The 20,649-nt window shown below is 31.3% G+C and overlaps 3 protein-coding genes across 10 annotated transcripts in view; 1 reads left to right on the plus strand and 2 right to left on the minus strand.

Moving 5' to 3' along the window:
- Position 1: 1 nt before the first annotated feature.
- Positions 2-4,470, plus strand: LOC122570702 (importin subunit alpha-3). Its single transcript, XM_043733427.1, has 9 exons — positions 2-379; positions 1,578-1,680; positions 1,741-1,954; positions 2,266-2,426; positions 2,486-2,712; positions 2,791-3,156; positions 3,239-3,473; positions 3,571-3,662; positions 3,750-4,470. Exons 1-9 carry the CDS (start codon positions 314-316, stop codon positions 3,840-3,842), a joined length of 1,557 nt encoding a protein of 518 aa, XP_043589362.1. The 5' UTR covers positions 2-313; the 3' UTR covers positions 3,843-4,470.
- A 165-nt stretch (positions 4,471-4,635) lies between these two features.
- Positions 4,636-10,021, minus strand: LOC122570705 (39S ribosomal protein L3, mitochondrial). Of its 4 annotated transcripts, none has more exons than XM_043733436.1 (8): positions 9,885-10,021; positions 7,548-7,632; positions 7,334-7,427; positions 7,029-7,253; positions 6,806-6,937; positions 6,568-6,728; positions 6,295-6,484; positions 4,636-4,917 (listed from the first exon to the last, which is right to left on the minus strand). In XM_043733436.1, exons 2-8 carry the CDS (start codon positions 7,607-7,609, stop codon positions 4,678-4,680), a joined length of 1,104 nt encoding a protein of 367 aa, XP_043589371.1. In that variant the 5' UTR covers positions 7,610-7,632; positions 9,885-10,021; the 3' UTR covers positions 4,636-4,677. The 4 variants fall into 4 exon arrangements, with proteins under 4 accessions (XP_043589371.1, XP_043589372.1, XP_043589368.1 ...); XM_043733437.1 differs by lacking the exon at positions 9,885-10,021 and adding an exon at positions 8,183-8,225; XM_043733433.1 differs by lacking the exon at positions 9,885-10,021 and adding an exon at positions 7,938-8,063.
- Positions 10,022-10,648: 627 nt separating this feature from the next.
- Positions 10,649-20,649, minus strand: part of LOC122570698 (MICAL-like protein 1) — a 47,481-nt gene continuing 37,480 nt past the window's right edge. For all 5 annotated transcript variants that reach the window (XM_043733407.1, XM_043733406.1, XM_043733404.1 and 2 more), the window contains 7 exons: positions 14,315-16,023; positions 13,455-13,680; positions 13,014-13,319; positions 12,353-12,488; positions 11,442-11,670; positions 11,235-11,347; positions 10,649-11,152 (listed from right to left, as the gene is read on the minus strand). In XM_043733407.1, the coding sequence (XP_043589342.1) occupies positions 10,965-11,152; positions 11,235-11,347; positions 11,442-11,670; positions 12,353-12,488; positions 13,014-13,319; positions 13,455-13,680; positions 14,315-16,023 (2,907 nt within the window). In that variant the 3' untranslated portion in view covers positions 10,649-10,964. The remainder of the gene's footprint in view (positions 11,153-11,234; positions 11,348-11,441; positions 11,671-12,352; positions 12,489-13,013; positions 13,320-13,454; positions 13,681-14,314; positions 16,024-20,649) is intronic.

Consider the following 20,649-nt stretch of genomic DNA (forward strand, 5'->3'; position numbering starts at 1 on the left):
GCCACCTTGCTCATTTCCGATGTTCTTTTCGGAAATGGCAGAAACGTTGCGTTTGTGCTGAGAAAACGTGACTAAGAATAAGAAAGAATATTTGATGGTCGATCGAGATCCAAGAGAGTACGAGTGTTATATATTATTATTCCATTGCATATTGATGTACATTAAGGCTGTCGCGCAACGGTATGCAGCTGTCGAAGTAAATCGACCACAGTAACACGGATACAGAATTTTTCGCAGTAGTCCGTGGTCACGGGTATCCGGGTGCCGGCACATATCAATATAAGCGAGTACGAACGATTTAGTTATTGAAAAAATGGCGGCGGAAATGCTAAGCAAGAATCGAATGATGGTTTTTAAGTACAAAGGCAAAGATCAAGAAGTGAGTATCCGGTGTGTTCATCATTGTGCGCAGATACGTTGTGCGTCTGGAAACTTCGGCTGTCGTACTGACCGGATAAATCCAAGATTATTATGGGTGCTGGTTTTTTTTTTTTCAAATTTCTGCAATATATTTGCATACTTTGTTGCCCCATATAATGGATTGATCTCTGCATGTTTCTGTATATTCAGCTAGCATAAGATGCATCAATATTGTTAATATAACTTTATCAAATACCGCAGTATCGTATTTTGAATAGAATCGTACTATTCCGAAACAAGTAGACAGTATCGTTACATTAACGTCAAATATAGCACTATCAAAGATAGACCTGAACAAATTATAAAAAATATATTATGAGAAATATAAAGTCGAGTTATTTTATTTTGACTATTTGTTTAAATCCTTATGAGTAAGTTATTAATAACTTACTATGTAATCTCATTATATCCTTGAGATAAATAATGCTTTTATGTATCTTTTCATTGCAATTAGAAATATTGAGGTTCTGTAGAATGTACGTGATATTTCAGTTTATCTCATTTAAAAGAAATTGGTATATTGGACTATTTCCAAATAGTAAAAATGTTTTGAAATTCAACTAAATTTGTCATAAAATTTTTTAATAAAATTGTATTGGTTTAAAAAAATTCTATTGAAAGATACATATTCTATTATTGTTGTATTTGTAGGTAAGTAAAATTTACAAACATAAATATACTTTGTTCTTTATAGTACATTTTTTTTTTTTTGTTATAGATTTGTTAGATGTTTTGTTTAGATTTTGAAGTTATTATAGTATTTTCGGTTATGATACTAAATATATATTAAAACTTTAAAAATTGTCGAATAAATATCACTTCCAGAAATTCATGCATTATTATTAAAGAACACAAAATGTTTCTATGTATTGTATGATTGTTACATGTTTTATTACATTGTACAAAACAGAAACATTTTCATTGTTTAATATTTCAATCTTATTTCAATATAGATTGGTAAAATCATCATAATACATATTTCTTAATTTTTAAAGCATAAAACACAATATTACAGTAATTATGCTATTTTTCTATAATGAAAATGTACTTAATCTATATCTTCTTTTTAAAGTATATTTGCATTTTAAAGATATTGAAATGCGACACACAGCAGTTGATTTAATAACTTTTAACTGGCAATATATCATATATTTCAGGAAATGAGAAGAAGAAGAAATGAGGCAACAGTGGAGTTACGTAAAAACAAACGTGATGAGACTTTACAGAAACGAAGAAATGTGCCTATTACGGATTTAATAGGTAAAAATTTTTAAAAGAAAGAATATTAAGTGTTGGTGATGTAACAACATCCTTTTCCAGATGAAGAAGATATTGATAAAAATAACATTGATTTATCAAAAATCGATTTAAAGGAACTAGTGTCAAAAGCTGATAATTCAGATCCAGCTGTTAAATTACAAGCTGTACAACAAGCAAGAAAGTTACTATCATCAGATCGTAATCCACCGATTGATCGATTAATTGAAAGTGGCATTTTACCAATTTTAGTTAAATGTCTTCAACAACACAATTGGTATGATAGTGAATGACTTTGTGTATATACAAAGTGTTAATTATGACCTTGATTATAATCCTAATTTATAATATTACTTAATATATTATTTTTTGTGAGAGTAAAATTATATATACTGGTTGTGTAAGATTTTATAGGTCTAGAAATTTCATTAATTGTCTTTCTTTTAAAATAGGAATAGAATGAAATACGTACATAATAGTTTTTCTTAAAAGTTCGTTTATAATATTACGTTTTCAATGGCAATGAATGCTTGGTTTTATCGTTTACAACTTTATTATTATTAAATATTAATATAATTTTCTTTCCAGTCCGTCACTGCAATTTGAAGCAGCATGGGCTTTAACAAACATTGCAAGTGGAACTTCACCTCAGACGCAAGCAGTTGTAGCTGCTGGTGCAGTTCCACACTTCTTGCATTTGTTACTTTCAAGTCAACAGAATGTCTGTGAACAAGCTGTATGGGCTTTAGGTAGGTAAATTAAAGTAAACAATACTGTCATGTGGTATTGATGATCTTTTTTATTGTAGGAAATATTATTGGAGATGGTCCTCTATCTAGGGATTATGTTATCAAGCTTGGTGTTGTACAGCCATTGTTAGCGTTTATTAAGCCAGATATACCAATTACTTTTTTACGTAATGTAACTTGGGTAATCGTAAATTTATGTAGGAATAAAGACCCACCGCCACCTGTTAAAACTATTGAGGAAATTTTACCTGCTCTTAACGTACTTATTCATCACACAGATATCAACGTAAGTTAGACATTTAATACACTGGTAATTACATGTAGTTATTATAAACAATTTTATTATATTCAAAATAAATTGTAGATTCTTGTCGACACAATTTGGGCAGTGAGCTATTTGACTGATGGTGGTAATGAACAAATCCAAATGGTTATAGATAGTGGTGTAGTGCCTCGTCTTATACCACTTCTCTCGCACAAAGAAGTTAAGGTGCAAACGGCTGCTTTGAGAGCAGTTGGCAATATTGTAACGGGTACAGACGAACAAACGCAAATTGTATTAAATTGTGATGCACTTTCATATTTTCCCAATTTATTAACTCATCAGAGGGAGAAAATTTGTAAAGAAGCAGTTTGGTTCCTTTCAAATGTAACTGCTGGCAATCAATCTCAGGTTCAAGCAGTTATAGATGCTGGATTACTGCCTCTCATTATTCACAATTTAATGAATGTAAGAAGATATTTTTGTTAAAATTATCGAAATTTGTTAACTTTTATCGATGTTATCATTATATATTTACCTTTTTTATCAGGGTGAATTCCAAACACAAAAGGAAGCAGCGTGGGCAATCAGCAATTTAACAATAAGTGGCAATGAAGAACAGGTTGCGCGGATGATACAAGAAGGCGTTATCGCACCTTTCTGTAATCTCCTTGACTGTAAAGATACTCAAGTTGTACAAGTTGTTTTAGACGGTATACACAATATGCTCAAACTTGCTGGACCACAAGTTGAACAGTTGGCCAATATGATTGAAGAATGTTCAGGTTAGCCCTTGTAGCATTTAATGCCATGTACAACACATTATTTTGAAGTATATTAATTTATATTATGAAATTTGTGTATTTTTGTAAATTTTTGTAGGTTTGGATAAGATTGAATCATTGCAAAATCACGACAACATAGAAATCTATAAATTAGCGTACGAAATTATTGAGCAATACTTTTCAGAAGAAGTATGTACTTATTCTATTTTCATAATTAATGATTAGATTTTATTATGATGTTTCTAACACAGAAAAAATAATTTATGATTCTTTTAGACAAATGATACGAATCTGGAGCCACAAGTTGTGGAATCAACATTTGAATTCGATCAGACGACGAGCATTTCGAACGAAGGTTTTAAGTTCTGAGAGGGCCTCTATTATTTCTTATCTGATCGTGCCGTCCCCCGACAAACTCTGTTATGGAGTCATTCTACTTACCCTTTTATATTCTTATGTGGCAATTTCAATATGCCGTTATCAAATCAAGGATCATGTTTGGTTTTGCAAATTTAAAACTGTAATTATGACTGGCCAATGTTTTGCCCTCTTCCTCCCCCCCCCCCCCCAGAAAAAGAGAAATTAGAACAGAACAAAGATAAAGCCGTGGAGCAAAAGAGTTTCTTATTGAGATAAGAATCTGTGTTCTTTTCTTTTTGATTCTTTTAACGAACTATATGTTAGCTTTTTCCCCTTTCTGATTGCGCATACTAAAATCATTGGTGGAGCGGTACTTAACCGAATGCAGCTAATGACATGCATCATATTGACTAAATTATTCTAGTAAATTAATTAACTTGCTCTCTAAATTGAAGAGCAACGAGGAAAAGATCCTTTTTATTGTTTGATCATGCTGCTCTCCACTCTAACTTGTGATGAGTCTTGGTTAGTGATGTTACATTTATAAAATAATTCGTGTATATTTTAGGCATGTTAAATTTATAATAATATTGATTACTAAATAAATAAGTCAATTGACTACTCTTTATTAGCTTAATTCACGTCTATGAATTATTTCTGTAAGGGGAAGAGGATAAACAATAAAACTGTCTAATAAACGCGGCAACGTTAATTGCTAATCTTTGCCTAGACTCTCGATTGCGTGAATAAGCAGGTTATCTAGAAATTTGAAGAGATTTAAATATTTTCATAAAATATGTCCTCTTATTATAAAGTACTTTTTTTATTTACTACGTTATTACAATTACGATTTTGGTTGATATTCAATAGTGGGGTTACTAAATGGGTGAACATCATCCGCATAAAGTTCTTCAGGAAGTACATTCGTGTTTTCATTATTCGGTAAATATGTAGGAAAATGTGGTGACGTACTTTTTTTAGTAGGTAAAATCGTATCATACAAATAACACATGGTATTTACCTCTCCTGGGACGTTATGACCTAATACCCAAATTACATTATATTTAGTGTTTATTCGTAGTATCTGCAACATACACACAAAAGTTTAACAGTGATCTGAAGCCATTACATATAATTGTTAATAATCTTTCAACATATTTACATCGCTGTAATTATTTATTAATCTAATTCTGATGGATTCTTTCTAAAAAGTGGATCTTAACAACAAATTTATTTACAATTATTGCTATTGCAATTGCGACAGATTAATATTATTCTATTATTTATAATTCTTGGTGATCTAAAATAATTGTAAAATTTTTGTGTATAGTCATATAACTGGGGCATGTCTTTGAATAATGCTATAAGGAAATTAATTAAACTTTTTAATTCTATGTTTGAGAGTTTCCGTTAGATTAATAACTATTATTAATAACTAATAGTTCTTTCATTTTTTGCTAATATCTTTCATACGCTCTAATATCAGAGTGTTAAGGGAAAAAGTTATTACACATTGTGTAACGTTATGACGTTGGTATATTCCTAGCACAATTTATCATTCTTGCAAATTTCCTATATTATTTACATTACAAACTATAATTTTAAAATAAATGATAAATGAATTATATAAGTTTGACTAATTGTGAATATATGTTTTTCACTAGCTGTTGTAAAATAATTTTAAAGTGCCACTGCTGTATAATGTATCTTCCTTTCAAAAGTAATATAGTTTTAAAGAATTGACGTTTTGTAACTACTGAATGATGTAAGGAGATAAGTTACAAATGTTTCATCATAAATATCTACATTCTCAAATATTTCATATAAACATTTCAGAATTCAATGTATCTTACTTCTATACTAAACACATTTTATATGGAAAGCAATTCTGGATTCCTTACATGAGAGTTACAAAAGATTGAGCTGAAATGCTATGCATAATTTTTAACTAATTTTATTTAAGATAAATGAAAAAATTGAGTATATTCTTGTAGTTATAGATCTTCAACTTCACGAATATTTTTTTTGTAAAACTACAAAAAAAAAATGCACTATCTTTGTATAAAACTTGAAAAAAATATTTACAACAAATAGTGTTCATATATAAAGTATATGTATAAACAATAATTTGATATAGTTATTATACTGATAGATCATCTTGATCATTCACTCTAATTCTACAATTGAAAACAAAACAAATTATGTGGTTCGATGGAAAAATAAAGATTCAATTGTACTGTTTAATATATTGTGATACATAAAAAAAAATAATAAGAAAAAAGATTATACCGTATTTTGAATTGTTGTTTTACTTGTATCATATATAATATTTCACAATAACAAAAAGTAATAAATATATTAAAAGAATGTCTTTTTAAATTACTATATTTGCAACCAAAAGAAAGACGAATAATAGATCATAAATGTAATAGATGTATGCTAAGTAAAAATGATGAATTACCTTTACACCTTTGAGAATACGCCAACGATTTCCCATATGTCCAGGCATTTTAGTACCTGGCATTACCCTAGCCTTTGTTCCTCCTGAGCCTATATTGCCTGGTCTTCTATGTGTTTTTGTTACACCATGAGAAGCAGGCATACCTTTAAAGCCCCACCTTTTCATGACACCTTGAAAACCACGATCTATACTATGTTTTTAAAGAACAATGCAATGGATTACATATTATACATATCATGTATAAAAAAGAGAATACTAGTAAATGAGATTTACGTTTTTCCTCGTATATCAATAAATTCTCCTGGTTTAAAATGAGCTGCACACAAAGGAGTTCCTGGTTGAAGAGCAGCATTTGGTGAAACTACAAATCTCATTAATATTTTTTTTGGTGTAACTCCAGCTGCATTAAATATTCCATAATATTCCTTAGTAAGCTGTACAAATTGATAATACAAACATTATATTCAGGAAACTTAGATAAATATTAAGAGATATAGGAAATATGACATACTAGCTGCGGATCGATATTTACTGCACCTAATACGAGGCAACCATTTTTTACTTTAGGTTGTAAATGTTTAGTGCGCTTAACTGGATTGAATTCTTCAGGTGGCATATATTTTATAACTTCATTATCTACAATCTATTAAGAAATTAGATATATGAGTTTATATGAAATCAAAATGTATTTCATATGATTATTATTATAGTATATTTACTATATTAGAAAATACCTGTATTAGCGTTGTCGTTACTTTTTTACCATTTTTCAGCCACATTGGATATACTCCTATCTTTTTCCCAATTAAACCAGTACGTTTAGAGTTTGGAGTCCATGTTGCTGACTGAACAAGTTCTGCATTTAATGGAGATTTTTGTGCACCGAGCAGACCATTATTGGCTGATACAAATTCAGAGAGAAATTCTTTGTTTTCTGGAGAAAGTTCTTCATTATAACGCTAATATGAAAAATGACAATATAGAGTATATGCGAAACAGTAAAAAATAAAAATGTTATTTATCTATTTCAAATACATACTATACGTGTTGGTTTTGGTAGCCACTGTGGGTGACGTTTCTTTGGTGGAGGATTTTGTAATTTACCACGAGCAGGAACAGATATCATGTTGAGGCTAAAATAATTGTACCAGTAAAAACTAATTTATTTTACAAAAACATTAAAGTAAGTTATTACAAGTATAAATATATTATTCTAACTAGTTCTATTCTAATAATTCTAGTAATTCTAATACCTTTGTTTTAAGTGTCTACTAAACAGTTGAAATCCATTAAGGCTTTTCAAAAACGATGTCATGTTTGCGAAATATCATAAAAATTCTGAAAGAGGTTAGGTTGTAAATTAATAGCGAATATGTTATAAGATCTGTTTATAAGATGTGAAATATTAATAATACATTTATGTAATATGGAACAGAAAAGTTTGTAATAATTAATTCTTATTTTCATAATTTTACAAATTATGCTTTACAGGCAACAAATTTAATCTATTAGCAGTTTACTGTTAGAGTTAGCACAGACGAGATGTAAAAATTATAAATTATAAGATAAACTTAAAACGTGTATATTTTCATTATTATCGTATTAATTTTAATATTTAGTGGAGCCGATAACTATGTAAGTACATCCATAAACGAGGGTACATCTGAGTTTGATCCTACTCCCTAGGTCCTAGCACTGTTCCTGAGACAGTAAGTTCTCTGATTTGTGTTAGAGTTGGTATAAGAGAATAATAATGCATTATCTAATTTACAAGTAATGCAGAAATTTTGAAAGAACGCAACGAACTTCGCCTTGAGATAAATACGTTAAAGGTGAATGAAAATGTATATAAAAAAACAACAAATGAATCGGAAGAAAAAATACGTACATTAACATCTCAAATTGTCGTAACGAATGAGAAAACTTTGAATTATACACAAAGTAATAGTAGGATTGAAAGGAAATATCAAAGTATATTGCAGATTGCGTACTACTTATTCATTAGTGGGGAATAAAATTTGATTCTTTATTTTATTTTCCGATTCCTAACATTTTTAAACTATAAATTTAAATTCAAATAATAATTCTTAAATAATCATTTTTTAAGTGCAAAAGGCTATTTATATCATCCAATTATTACAAATAAATTTTTATTTTATATCCAATTCTTTAATGAAAGCATTTTTAAAAATGAAAAAATATATTCTATTATTTGAAATTGATTTAATGGCTTATTCAAGTTTTCGTACACAATTTAATAAAAATTTGTAACTTAATATGTTCTAGAGCCTAAATGCCCTATGACATAAAGGTCATAAATGATTGGACGGCGGTTGACCATCATTAGAGACATCGTCGTTCTAAAGGCACAGATACGCGTGCGATGAGATTAAAAGTAACAGAGGAAATGAGAGTGCTCACGCCCGTACATCTAGTGTTGTATCATAGTACAGATGCTGCACTATGCGACCAAATGCTAAGTTTACTTGACATTAGCATGTACAAGAACCTATAACATTTAGGGATCTGCCCTGTTTGCTTGCATACTAGCATAGACACGAGCTGAGTATTGAGTTCCACGCTACAAGAACCTATTTAATTGTACGGTTCTATGGAAAAAAGTTCATATCTACTTTCTCTAGTTTTATATATACATATATACAATCCCTAATTTATAAGTTCTTGCACATGCTAATTTTATTTAAACTCAGTACTTGGCCGTATGGTGCAGCACCTGTACTGTGAAGCAACTTGAACCACGGACGTGAGCATTTCCTCATTTCCTCTCTGATAGAATATAGATCGATCTTGATTATGAATATATCAATCACTGATTTAATTATTATTCCTGCCATTCCTTCGTAAATAGCGCTGGTATCTTATTCTATACTGAACCGATAATGTCGCATGTGATATTAAAATAGTATGGGGAGCTATGTAGCCGCCGGCCTGCGAAGAAATTGAAAATTCTAACATTTCTTGCTTTTAAAAATATATCTGTGGATGATGTAAGATGTTTTGATCGATTTTACAATTTAAAGGTATTTTTAGAAAAAGGGCTTAATATAGGAAGCTTTAAAATTTCTATTTCCTCTCTCAAATAGGTAGAATATTTTAAATCAAATAGTCTTGAATTTCATACAGAAGTGTTAAAAATTTGTGAACTTTTTTTTATACCTTGCCGAGATGCTATCAAAATTAACGTATGAAAGATCAAGACTAGGTAAATATTGTACAAGAATACCGCTTCGCGTCCTCCCTTACCTTTCATATACTAATTCTCAGAAATTAAAGTTAAAATATCTGCTAAACTAATAGTTTTTCGGTATAAATAGTTTAATATCTTTTTCTAGAGAATATCCAACTGGATCGATTAATGTTGTAAAAAATATGCGGTGTCATTTAAAAAGCTCAAGGTCACTTTAATACTTTAGAAAATATAGTTAGAAAAAAAAAACAAAATATATTCGTTTGACCAGACCCCTTAAATACAATAATCTATTTCATTTCAAACAATTTTTGATAAAGTGAATAGATAAAGTGAATAGATAAAGTGAATAGATTCCAGATGATAGTTTGTACTGACTCACCCTGTATTTCCGTTGATAGGGAAATAGCGAAGTCATAAATTATAGTATCATAGACGGTATTGATTGATCCTACAGCAGTAACTTTTAACGTCCTTCTATTATTTCACCCAAAATTTTTGAAGTCGTCGTTGCAACGATCAAAATATATGACATTTACCGCTTCACTAAATTTAAGACATCGCTATATTTCCAACAGTGACTATACAAAGAACGAGAATTTCTTTCTGTTTTAAAGAATCGCTTCAGGTTTCAACGAACAAACTTCGAAAAGTATATCAATTTTTTATCCCTTCATTTTCAAGATATTGTATAATGACGTGAAATGATTTATGACTATCAAAACGCATCGCTTGAATGCTAAAACGAAAGATTAAGTGTCCGAGACAAGTGTTTTTCTATAACCTCTGCTTAATTCTATAAAACAATCGATTCAACGTTTTCAAAATGGTATGCATAATCCATAATATCTCTTGATCGCGCGCATACGAATTGATACACATTTCTAATTTTTGTTGTAATAAAACGTTTGGAAATAAAGTTTTTCGTTAATACAACTACTAAAACCTAAATGTCTGACGTTACATAATACTCATAATATAAACGACATAGTACTCTTTCGTCTACAACAGTAAACGTAATATTACCTTTTTCTCGAAACCAAACGCACAACAAATGTACGTAAACGTTTATGCGAAGAATCCTTCGTTATTGTGGCTGTATCTAAACGATGCCAAAGTTGAGTCGTTTAATAATAACAGCTGCTGTTTCATTCGATCATGTTTTCATTTTCAGATTGTTTGATAATTTTATTTAGATTGATAATTTTATACAAACAGTATACATGATGATATACATAAAGAATATACAATCTTATCTAAATAAAAATTTATTAGATCGAACATTTCGAGATATCGCTCCGTGTGCAATCATAGGCACGTACTTTCATTTGGAACGTTATTTTAAAGAATCTTTGAATCAGAAATTCGAGGTAGCATTTTCTAGCGAGTTACACACAGTAACGTTTACTTAAAGTATTCGATTGGAATATTAAAGTAATTAAAAGTAAAGTATCGAAATAAATTAAAACCATTTTCGCTTAGTATGACGTTTTAGTGTCAACTCCATTTCATCTACATCCTTATCAACATCCTTCTTCAATATTCTTTTCAGTCTCTTCTCTTTTATTTTCTCCTTTAATTTGTTTTGTTTTCTTTTCTTCTTTTCGGTTGTATCCATATCATTGCATGATAAATCGTTTTTATTTTTAGCTATTAAACAATGAACAATGTAATTTTCTTTATTAAGATAGGTCAGTAATAGGTACTTTCATTTCATTATACTTGTACTTGCCAGCAAATAAGTCCATGTGACGATGTATACTCCGATCTTCTTCTATTTCTCTGCGACGATCCATCTCCAAGCAGTCAACAATTTCATTTCGTCTTTCAACAATTTCTATCAATCTATCGATAAAAATATTAAGCTTTCATTGCACTTTTTTTTTATCATTTACGAATGGCTGTTAAAAAAAAAAAGAAAAAAGGCCTGAACTTAAACCTTTGTATCAACGCTTCTTCTCTTTGTTTATCAAAATCCGTTTTAGTTGATTCATTTTGTGCCATTAAGCATCGAATTTGGTATTCCACTTCAGCATGTTCTTCTTCTAATCTCTGCTGTCTTCGGAGTAACATTAATTCGGCTTGTCGTCTAAATAACTCATTCTTTTCATTTACTAAAGTAAATAACTCTAAGACTAGTTCTTCTACGTCTGTTCCAAGGGAAATATCTGTAGTGTTTACAATATTATGCATGTATTATTGTAGAAGAAAATTGTAAATATATATATAAATACAATATAAGATATTGTATTTTATACAAAGTATAATCGTCCATATTTAGCAGGGTATACCAAATCTAAATGTCAAAACTACAGGAAACCATGCAGGGGACCGACAAACTAAGAAAAAAACGTCCTTTAGAGATTTGCTCGTTTATGCTCCATTTTGGAGAAAATCGCGAGAGTGAGAAAAGAAACAAAGAAATTTTGGCTTGTTCACTTATTTATTTAGGCTTATTTGTTCTGAGAAAGCGAATCGTAACTGCAGTGCACCAAATATTACTAAAGCGATGTTTAGCTACAATTCAGAGCTATCAATGTTAGATGTATCGCGTGCATTGCTGCAAGTGGGTACAGATTTTGAACAATATCTTCATTAAATGGACGATAGCACAAATAAAGAAGAAGTATAAATAAGTGAAGAAGCGAAGAGCTTATTTGTTTCTTTTTTCGCGATTTCCTCCAAAATAGAGCATATGCGTGCAAATCTCTAAAGGACATTTTTTTCTTCATTTACCGGTTTCTTATACGCTTCCGAAATGTTGACATTCAAATTGGATTATTCATCGCAATTATTTTTCCTTTCCTATTTTCATTAATAGAGAGATTTGGGCACAACAAACATATTTACCGTTAATCTGTGATCCAGATTCACATTTACTTCTTATCAATTGTTCCAATCGGACACCTTGCTTTTCTAAGCCTTGTTGTTGCAATTCTATTTCATCCAACTCCAACTTAACATCCTTAAGAGACATTACTTTTATCTAAAATGGCCGAAAAGCTTATTTTTATTTATGTTTTCAATTATGTCGATGTTGTTTCAAACGGTGAGAAAAGAAATGTTGGCAGGACTGGCGTAGGTTCAGGTAACAAGGTTCCTTATGATACGATGGGCACAATACGCGACACGCGACACGAACATATATATAACTATCAACTATACTACTGTTATACAGCTATATATAATATGCACTTCTTGGTTGTTTGAAGTGTGTTGAAGCGTGTGTGAGAACGACGTTCGGTGTACAGAACGGTCGAGCCGCGGAACGGCGCGATCAGTTTTAAGGAAAACAAAGCGGCCTCGAATGTCAGGACGCAAATGGATCTTAATCTCTCTAAATGGAATTGTCGCAAGAGTTAGGCGAACTTTGGTATTTTCAAATTCGCGGAATTATGGAATTACGTGACTCGCACTTAGACTTACAGCTACAACGCAATTTACAGTTGCGGTCGTCTGATGTAACGGATGTCACAACAGATGTAAAATAAATGAATAAGTTTCCATTTACCTTTCTTCTATGTGGTATTGGACAAGGTGGAGCAGGCCCTTTCTTCCTTTTCCATTTTCCTTCCATACTTTTGTCTAAATATGATCTACAATGAAAAGTTTCCTCGCATGTTATGTGTGGAAAACTCTGTCTGTTTCTATTTGTTTCATCTTTATTAGTCTTTTCGTCTTCCCATATGTTATATTCTACATTGGCATCGTGTGATTTATTCATAGGACACTCTTGAAAACCACTTGACACTGGAATTGGTGGTGGTGGAGCTGGTCTTGGTTTACGTGTTTTAAATGTTTTATGCGATGGTGAATCCTAATAACAAAAAATTCGATACTTTTAGCTATCGTTCGTTGTACTTTTCACATGGGACGTAATAGTCTGTATAAACGATGGAATAAATTTTTACGCGAGTATTGTAGATTGTAAAAGATTGTAGTCATAAATTACGCGATATTCGGCAGAACTGCATTGTAGTTTAGACATTGAAGATGTGCGCTGATCGGAAACACATTCCTTCTTATTTGGTGGTAACGGTGCTGGTTTCTTTTTTCTATAAGCTCCTCCTGTATGTATCCCTGATTCTGGGCTTCTTAAGCAATTATTTGATATGGATAAATAATCACGAGTGTCGTTCGATTTTCGTCCATTTTTACTTGGGTTTTGCTCGTTGTGCCTACAACAAAACAAAATATATATCCTGTATATAAACTACCTTTTGAGACAAAACAAAGTTTAAAATCAACATCTTGAAGTTTTTCGGTTTTGTAGAAATTTGTATAACGCGACAATAACTACCAGTGCGAGTTCCGTTAAATCAAAAAAGATTTTTTTGCTAAAAAAAATATTACCTACTTCGAAATGCGCCAAAAAGTATGAAATAATTTCTATTTTATTTATTTTTTATTTAGACATATATGAATTGTATTTCGGGGACTTGGTAATAATTTTTTGGACAAAAATTAGTAGGATCGACTTGAATTGTGTTCGACGTTACGAAGTTTCGCGATTAGATAAAAATGGAAGGAAACATATGGCTTCTCATACGTTATACTTTATGTACGGTATTGCAATATAATTTCATGATTCATTGTAGAAATGTAGATTTGTATTAGGAAGAAGCACGTTTCCGTCTTGCTATGGTTACAAAATGATTAACGCGTAATGTATCTGTATAGGTATCTCTACCTACATCGAATTTGTGCTGGATAAACTAATGAAATTTGTCTATTATTTTCGCAATTAAACATTGTTAGCACGCTGCAACAATGAAAAGTATAGTTTAACAAACTTGTAATTTTTGTACATACTTAATTGTGCGTGGTTTAGGAGTAGGCATAATCTCAGATGTTCTCTCCTTGAACTCCAAATCGCTATCGTGATCTTCTTCGTCGCTCCAAAAGGGATTTAGATTAATCTGTGGTGCGGCTAAACGTCGTTTTGTTGATCCTTCTACGAAATGTTGGTTAGCTTTACCACTTTTAAAATTACTTCTCGAAGCTGGTATTGGTAGAATAACTTCCTTCTTTTCTGTTTCTTCTACATTCTCAAAAGGATTTGTTAGATCTCCGGTAGTTACTAAACTGTTCATAGTTGTCACGGATTTATCAGTAATTCCTTCTTCGTCTTCTTCCTCTTCCTCTTCCTCTTCTTCTTCTTCTTCTTTTTCTTTTTCTTCTTCCACCTCGTCCGCCTCCTCCGCCTCTTCCGCCTCCTCCGGCTCCTCCTGTTCTTCGTCACTTTTAAAGGGGTTTAAATCTTCAGGATAATCTTCATTAAAATTAGAGCATATTACGTTTGTTGAATTAATATCGTTCGCAATCGTAGATGTATGATGTTCAATACTTTCTGTATCCAAAGGAATTGATAAAGTTTTATTAACTTTCGATACACACGATGATAATAACTCGGAAGGAGCAATCTGTGTCGAACTGTCTTTATCGAAGCTTTCTGCATTATATTTTCGAGTGTTATCTTGACCGATGCCTGTTTCCTGCATCGTCGTATCTGGATTTACTATCGGACTTTCACTGTTTCCTATACTTTTAGTCCTATGCCTTTTAGTTTGTATATTGAATTTTAATGCTTCAGTATCATGATTTTTAAGCTTATTCCTTTCGATATCATCTTTTTTCTTTTCAAACATTCTACATCTTTTTTCGACTATAGAATAACTGCTCTCAGAACTAGTCTCATCCGATAATTCTTTGTCGTTGCTATGAGATGCTCTTGTTTCCTTAATTACATTATGAAGCGAAGCTACAGAAGTTATTGTTATTTGATCCTGTTCGTGTTTATCAATGTTTAACCGTTCATGGACGTAATCATGAACGTTTGTATTTAACAACAGCCCGTCATTATCAGGTTTTGTAGTTTCATCAGGTAGTTTTAAACAAGTGACAATACGATTGAGTTTATTTTCTTCTTCGAGTTTACTTTGTTTTTCGTACTCAGTATTAAATGGGTATACTAAATTTCTGCTTTCTGTCTTTAAATTTGTATCATCTCCCTCGATGCCACTTCGATTTTCTCTTCTATGCATATTATCAAGAGAAATCTGTTCATCATTTTCCGAAAATAGTTGATTCGATATGAAATTGAGCCGTAATCGAGAAGTTTGCGCTATTAAATCAGGAATAACAACGCGATCCATCGATTCGTGATCCATCCGCTCGATAGAATTATCACTAGACGGTTTTTTATTTACGTTTTCGTCATTGCTAAAAAATTGCTGACAACTGGAATCAATGTTATTCTTTTCAATTTCGTTAAATGTAGGATAGTCATAACTTTGCGTTATTTGTACTGAAATATCTTCATCTGGACAGGTTTCACAGCAATATTGCCCTTCTTCGGTTTCATAATAATTACCAATAGTTAACTGATTATTACATCGAGCGCAGCGAAAGCAAGTACGATGATAAGCAACATGGGCGAGGACCAGTTTTTCCGCTAGGAAAATTGGAAATCCACACACAAAGCAGACATCCTTTCGCATACTGCCCAGACACGTTGTTTCCTGCAGAATTTTAAACAAATATTTTAGTTCCTACCTTTATATAGCGTATTTGTTTGTTATTGCAATTACCGCTGTACAACGGATTAAAATATTATAGAATAATTAGTATGAAAATTTAATATAACGATATATAACGTTATATAACATACATTGGAAACACGACTATACTTGATCTTTCATAACTCATATCCTATTTTCTATATTTCACAGTTTGTGTGAAAAGTTTCAACTCACTCTGAAGTTAATACAAGTCACTGTATGAAAATCGATTAACGAAGATATATCATTGAAGCTTATTGTTACGGTTGAGCTTCCCCTATCCCAACTAATAGGGAGACAAAACTCGGAAAACAAAAAATGGAATTTCGAATGATAGAACAATCAATTTTCCAATATGAAATTTCTCATTTATTCAAATACAGATTAAGATTACTTGGTAGTTTCTTCAAATACTTATGTGTCCCATATCGTTTTTGCCGCTGAGTCATATAATTTTTTCAACATAAGTAACTGCATAGGGTCACATTTTTTTTGCATACATTTTTGCTATTTCTATTCCACTTACATCACTTTCGAATTTTTCAATCGAAATTCAAGCGTCAACCTAACCCCAAACCAATCCAAGTTCCATACCAAACTCTTGTAATTAGAAATCACTCAATCGAATAAAGGAAAGAATACATTATATGTCACTGCTAATAAAATATGGATACATTTAAAACAGAAAAGGGCATCCGAAACACAGTAAACTGAAATATTATGTTCGGATAAATACATTGTAGGTATTGCGGGTACAGGTAAGTATTGTAGAACGTTCAGATATTAGACTATTCGGATAATGGTTGCCCGGATAAGAGGGGCTCTAGTGTACTCTCGATCATTCTCGTTATTACTTTCGACTTCCTCTACCATTTCGCCAATACTTTTTGCGTCGAATTGTAATATAGTAATGCAAATAATGCAAATAATGTGAAATATTATTTTGTATTACCCCGTTTTAATCATATTTGTACAGCCTGCAAAATTACATAAATTATCTGTTAAATATAAAAGGACATTCTATACTACTCGATTTTAATTAAAACAAAAAATCGTATTATGAATATGTGGTTAGATAACTTGTTAGTACAATTACAAATATTGATTATCGGATCTACGGATATACATATATACGCATATACGTAGCAGTAATTATCCTATATTATGCATTTTCTATTTTACTTAATAGTTTATATCGTATACTTTTTTCGTTATTAAAAATGTCATAGACGCATATGGTGCGTCAGCAGTATCGTCGATTAATAATTAATTTATTTACATTCATACAGTGAAAGATGACGCAATATATGCGTCCGAAAGTAATGCATATTTGTTTCACAAATGATGCTATTATTTTGTTGTAATAAAAAATATATAAAAGGGATGAAGCTCTACAAAATATTAAGATGAATAAAATTAATTATTAATTATTTTTTATTATTTAACTTAATTAATTATTAAATATTAGACATGTAAATTTTTAAATCATCGCATATCGTAATGAAGTTTTTTCAAACAATTTCGAATACAATGTCCTGCCTAAGAATTCTTACAAGCGTATCATGAGTCTTTTTCTTTACAATGTAATGTAATTAACAATATTTACACCGTTTTCGTTTAATTTCGTTATCAACCATCATGTGGGCAAACCAGTCGACAAAAATCAATTAGACGATTAACAATCAGATAAGATGAAGATAAGATAATTTTCGAAATTCATTTTTTGTTTTGTTCTTTTGTGAGAATATGACTAAGAAATGTGACATATATCACTTACATGGCGCCAATATATGTATATATAACTTAAGATTTCCTTTTCAAATAAAAATAACCTAAGTAATCGTAAATAAAAGTAACCATAGCATTACTTTAAATCTACTAGTAAACCAATACAGCGGATACTAACACTAATATAATAATTTTTTAGCTATTCCAAAAAAAAGCACTATTATCCTAACTGTTAGTATCAGGTGCTCAAAATTTAATTTGATTAATTAAGAGATACTTATAATGAATTGGCAGACTGTACCAAAGGCTGTAAATCGTAGTACCAGTGTGAATCTGGAGGTGGTTTGGATATTTTATTGCTCAAAATAAAATAAAAATCAAGCTTTTCTTTCTTATCTGATCACCCATTATTCTAATGCTTCATTATCCGAACTCCCTCTTATTTGAGTGTCGTATCCGAAAGCCGGATACGTATACGCTATTGCTTATAATTATTATCCAGACAACAGAGGTTTCGTAACGTCATCTTATTAAAAGTAAGTTAATGCTTCGTGATATCGTGAGTAAGAGTACAGTTAACATGTGATAAACGTGAACAACAAGTGACTGAGGATCGAATGATAGAGATGAGATACCTAAGGTTAAAGTAAAAAGAAGAGCGATTCCGAGGATATAGATATGTACGATAGAATAAAGATAGAATAAAGGGAATACTCTGGACAATCTGAGATGCTCAAGACGTTATTGGTATTTAAATAAAATACTTATTTTTACATACTTATGAAGTTCAAGTAGTGCAAAAATTGAAACAATTGAGTTATTAGCTATGCCTAAAATTTTTAATCTGAACTTAAGAAGTATCAAATAGGAAGGAAATAATTTTACTTACAAAGTCATTATGAACGATGAACCTTGTTTCCACTTTGCGCTAACAAAACTGTAAAATTCTCAACCAATATCAACTACGTCCCTCAAATGCACACTTTCGTACATTCATAATTTTACATTATGAAGAATCATGCTTAAAAATATAGGTATTAATACAGCAACGGAATCTGAAGAGCAATAATAGTGAACACTGGACGACACTTCAGGTTAAAGCTTGTGAAGCAACGATAACTATTCTGTATTATACAATATACCTGTATAATATTTCACAGAACTCCAACTTCGGGGGGAGGGGGGGGGGGCTCATTACCTCCGCGTAGTATTTTTTTAATTTAGAAAATATATAAAATTGTTGTTTCGTAAACATCATTTTTAACATAGTAAATTCATACATGTTAAGACTTTCATAATGTATTAGACTTTTATGTAATATAATAGTAACGTAACTTTATCGTGCTTACTAGTAAATGACAAATATTTGCAATATTTAGTCGCATCGCGTTTTTTAAATGATCGACAGCTTCTTAAAACCACAGAAATGCTATTAATATACGGTAAATTAATTAAATAATTGCATACAAAATGTTGTTAATACGTTCACTGCGGTACGGGACATATAGGCCCCGTAACGAACCTACATCCTGGGCGGCTTCTTTCTCAGTGGACTTCCCCTATTTGCGAAACTAATATTTCAGTCATTTTTCTACATTTCGCAACGATATAAATACTAATAAATAATAATTGAACCTTTGCATAGTAAAGTAACATAACATAGTGAAAAATTCTACGAAACTTAGTTGTACCATAGTGTAAAAGACGTACCGGGCTATTGTACGGGGATTATTTATCCCGTATAGCTAAGAATGGAACAATGCTTCTCGTTATCAATAGATATTACTACACAAATTTTTTAAATACAAAAATGCAATACGAAGTATATATGTCGAAATGCGAATGGGGTTGCAATAGTATCGTACCGCTAAATAGGAAAATTCTTTCAAAAAGTCACCACAGTAAACGTTTTAATAACATCGAGTTGCTCTTCCTTTTTGGCAAATGCAATCTTATCGTAACGACGTGAATTGAATTCGATTAAACGTTAATAACGATCAATTAAACATTTTGTTTTTCCTCAATAACGGTGTGAACTGTATTTAAATCTTTTATTTCTTTTATCTTTAATATGTTCATTTACATCAATTCATAATATTTTGATTGGATTAAGATCTGGAAACTGGCGAAGAGAGAATGCCATGGTGAAGGTAATTGCATAGAATAACGGTTCGTTCACTTATATGCTTTTGAAATGTTTAACATTTCAGTGTTTGCAAATGGTAAGAAAACTTGATTTAATATATTCATGTACTAGCCGCCCGGCCGCCACTTTACGTGCACAATATTTAGTTTTATGACAATTTATGTTTATTATCCTCTGTTTCAACACCATTTAGAATTTGAGTTTTCAAAAACGCTTAAATATGTGTTTGTTTATTTTTAATAAGGAGTATGTTTGCCATATCCCAAATCTCCAGCTTTTGGACATACAGATACGGTTATTATATAGGGTATATATATACAGCTTACCCCCTTTTCACCTCAGTAAGGATTGAATTTCGAAGAACGCTCAAACACGTGTTTATTTATTTTTAATGAGAACGTAACCACGGTCACGGGAGGGACGTGTACCTGACAGAGGTATGGAGTAATTATATACGGAGAGGTACGGTGAGGAGTATATAAGGGCAGTTCCACTTGGACTGCGATTCAGTTCATTCAGATAAGTTTTACTTGTACGTTGAGTCACATCAGGATCGTGTATCATATCGCATTCGTCATCCCGTTGGCCGTGGATTCGTTATCGAGCCTAAATTCATTGTCATCGACATCTCGATCATCCAATCGCCGTTATTACATGTCACACTCTGTAATAATCACATTTGTATCAATAAATATCATCTCTAGAGTACATCA

This window comes from Bombus pyrosoma, linkage group LG9 (assembly GCF_014825855.1).
Source record: "Bombus pyrosoma isolate SC7728 linkage group LG9, ASM1482585v1, whole genome shotgun sequence".
Classification (NCBI taxonomy): domain Eukaryota; kingdom Metazoa; phylum Arthropoda; class Insecta; order Hymenoptera; family Apidae; genus Bombus; species Bombus pyrosoma.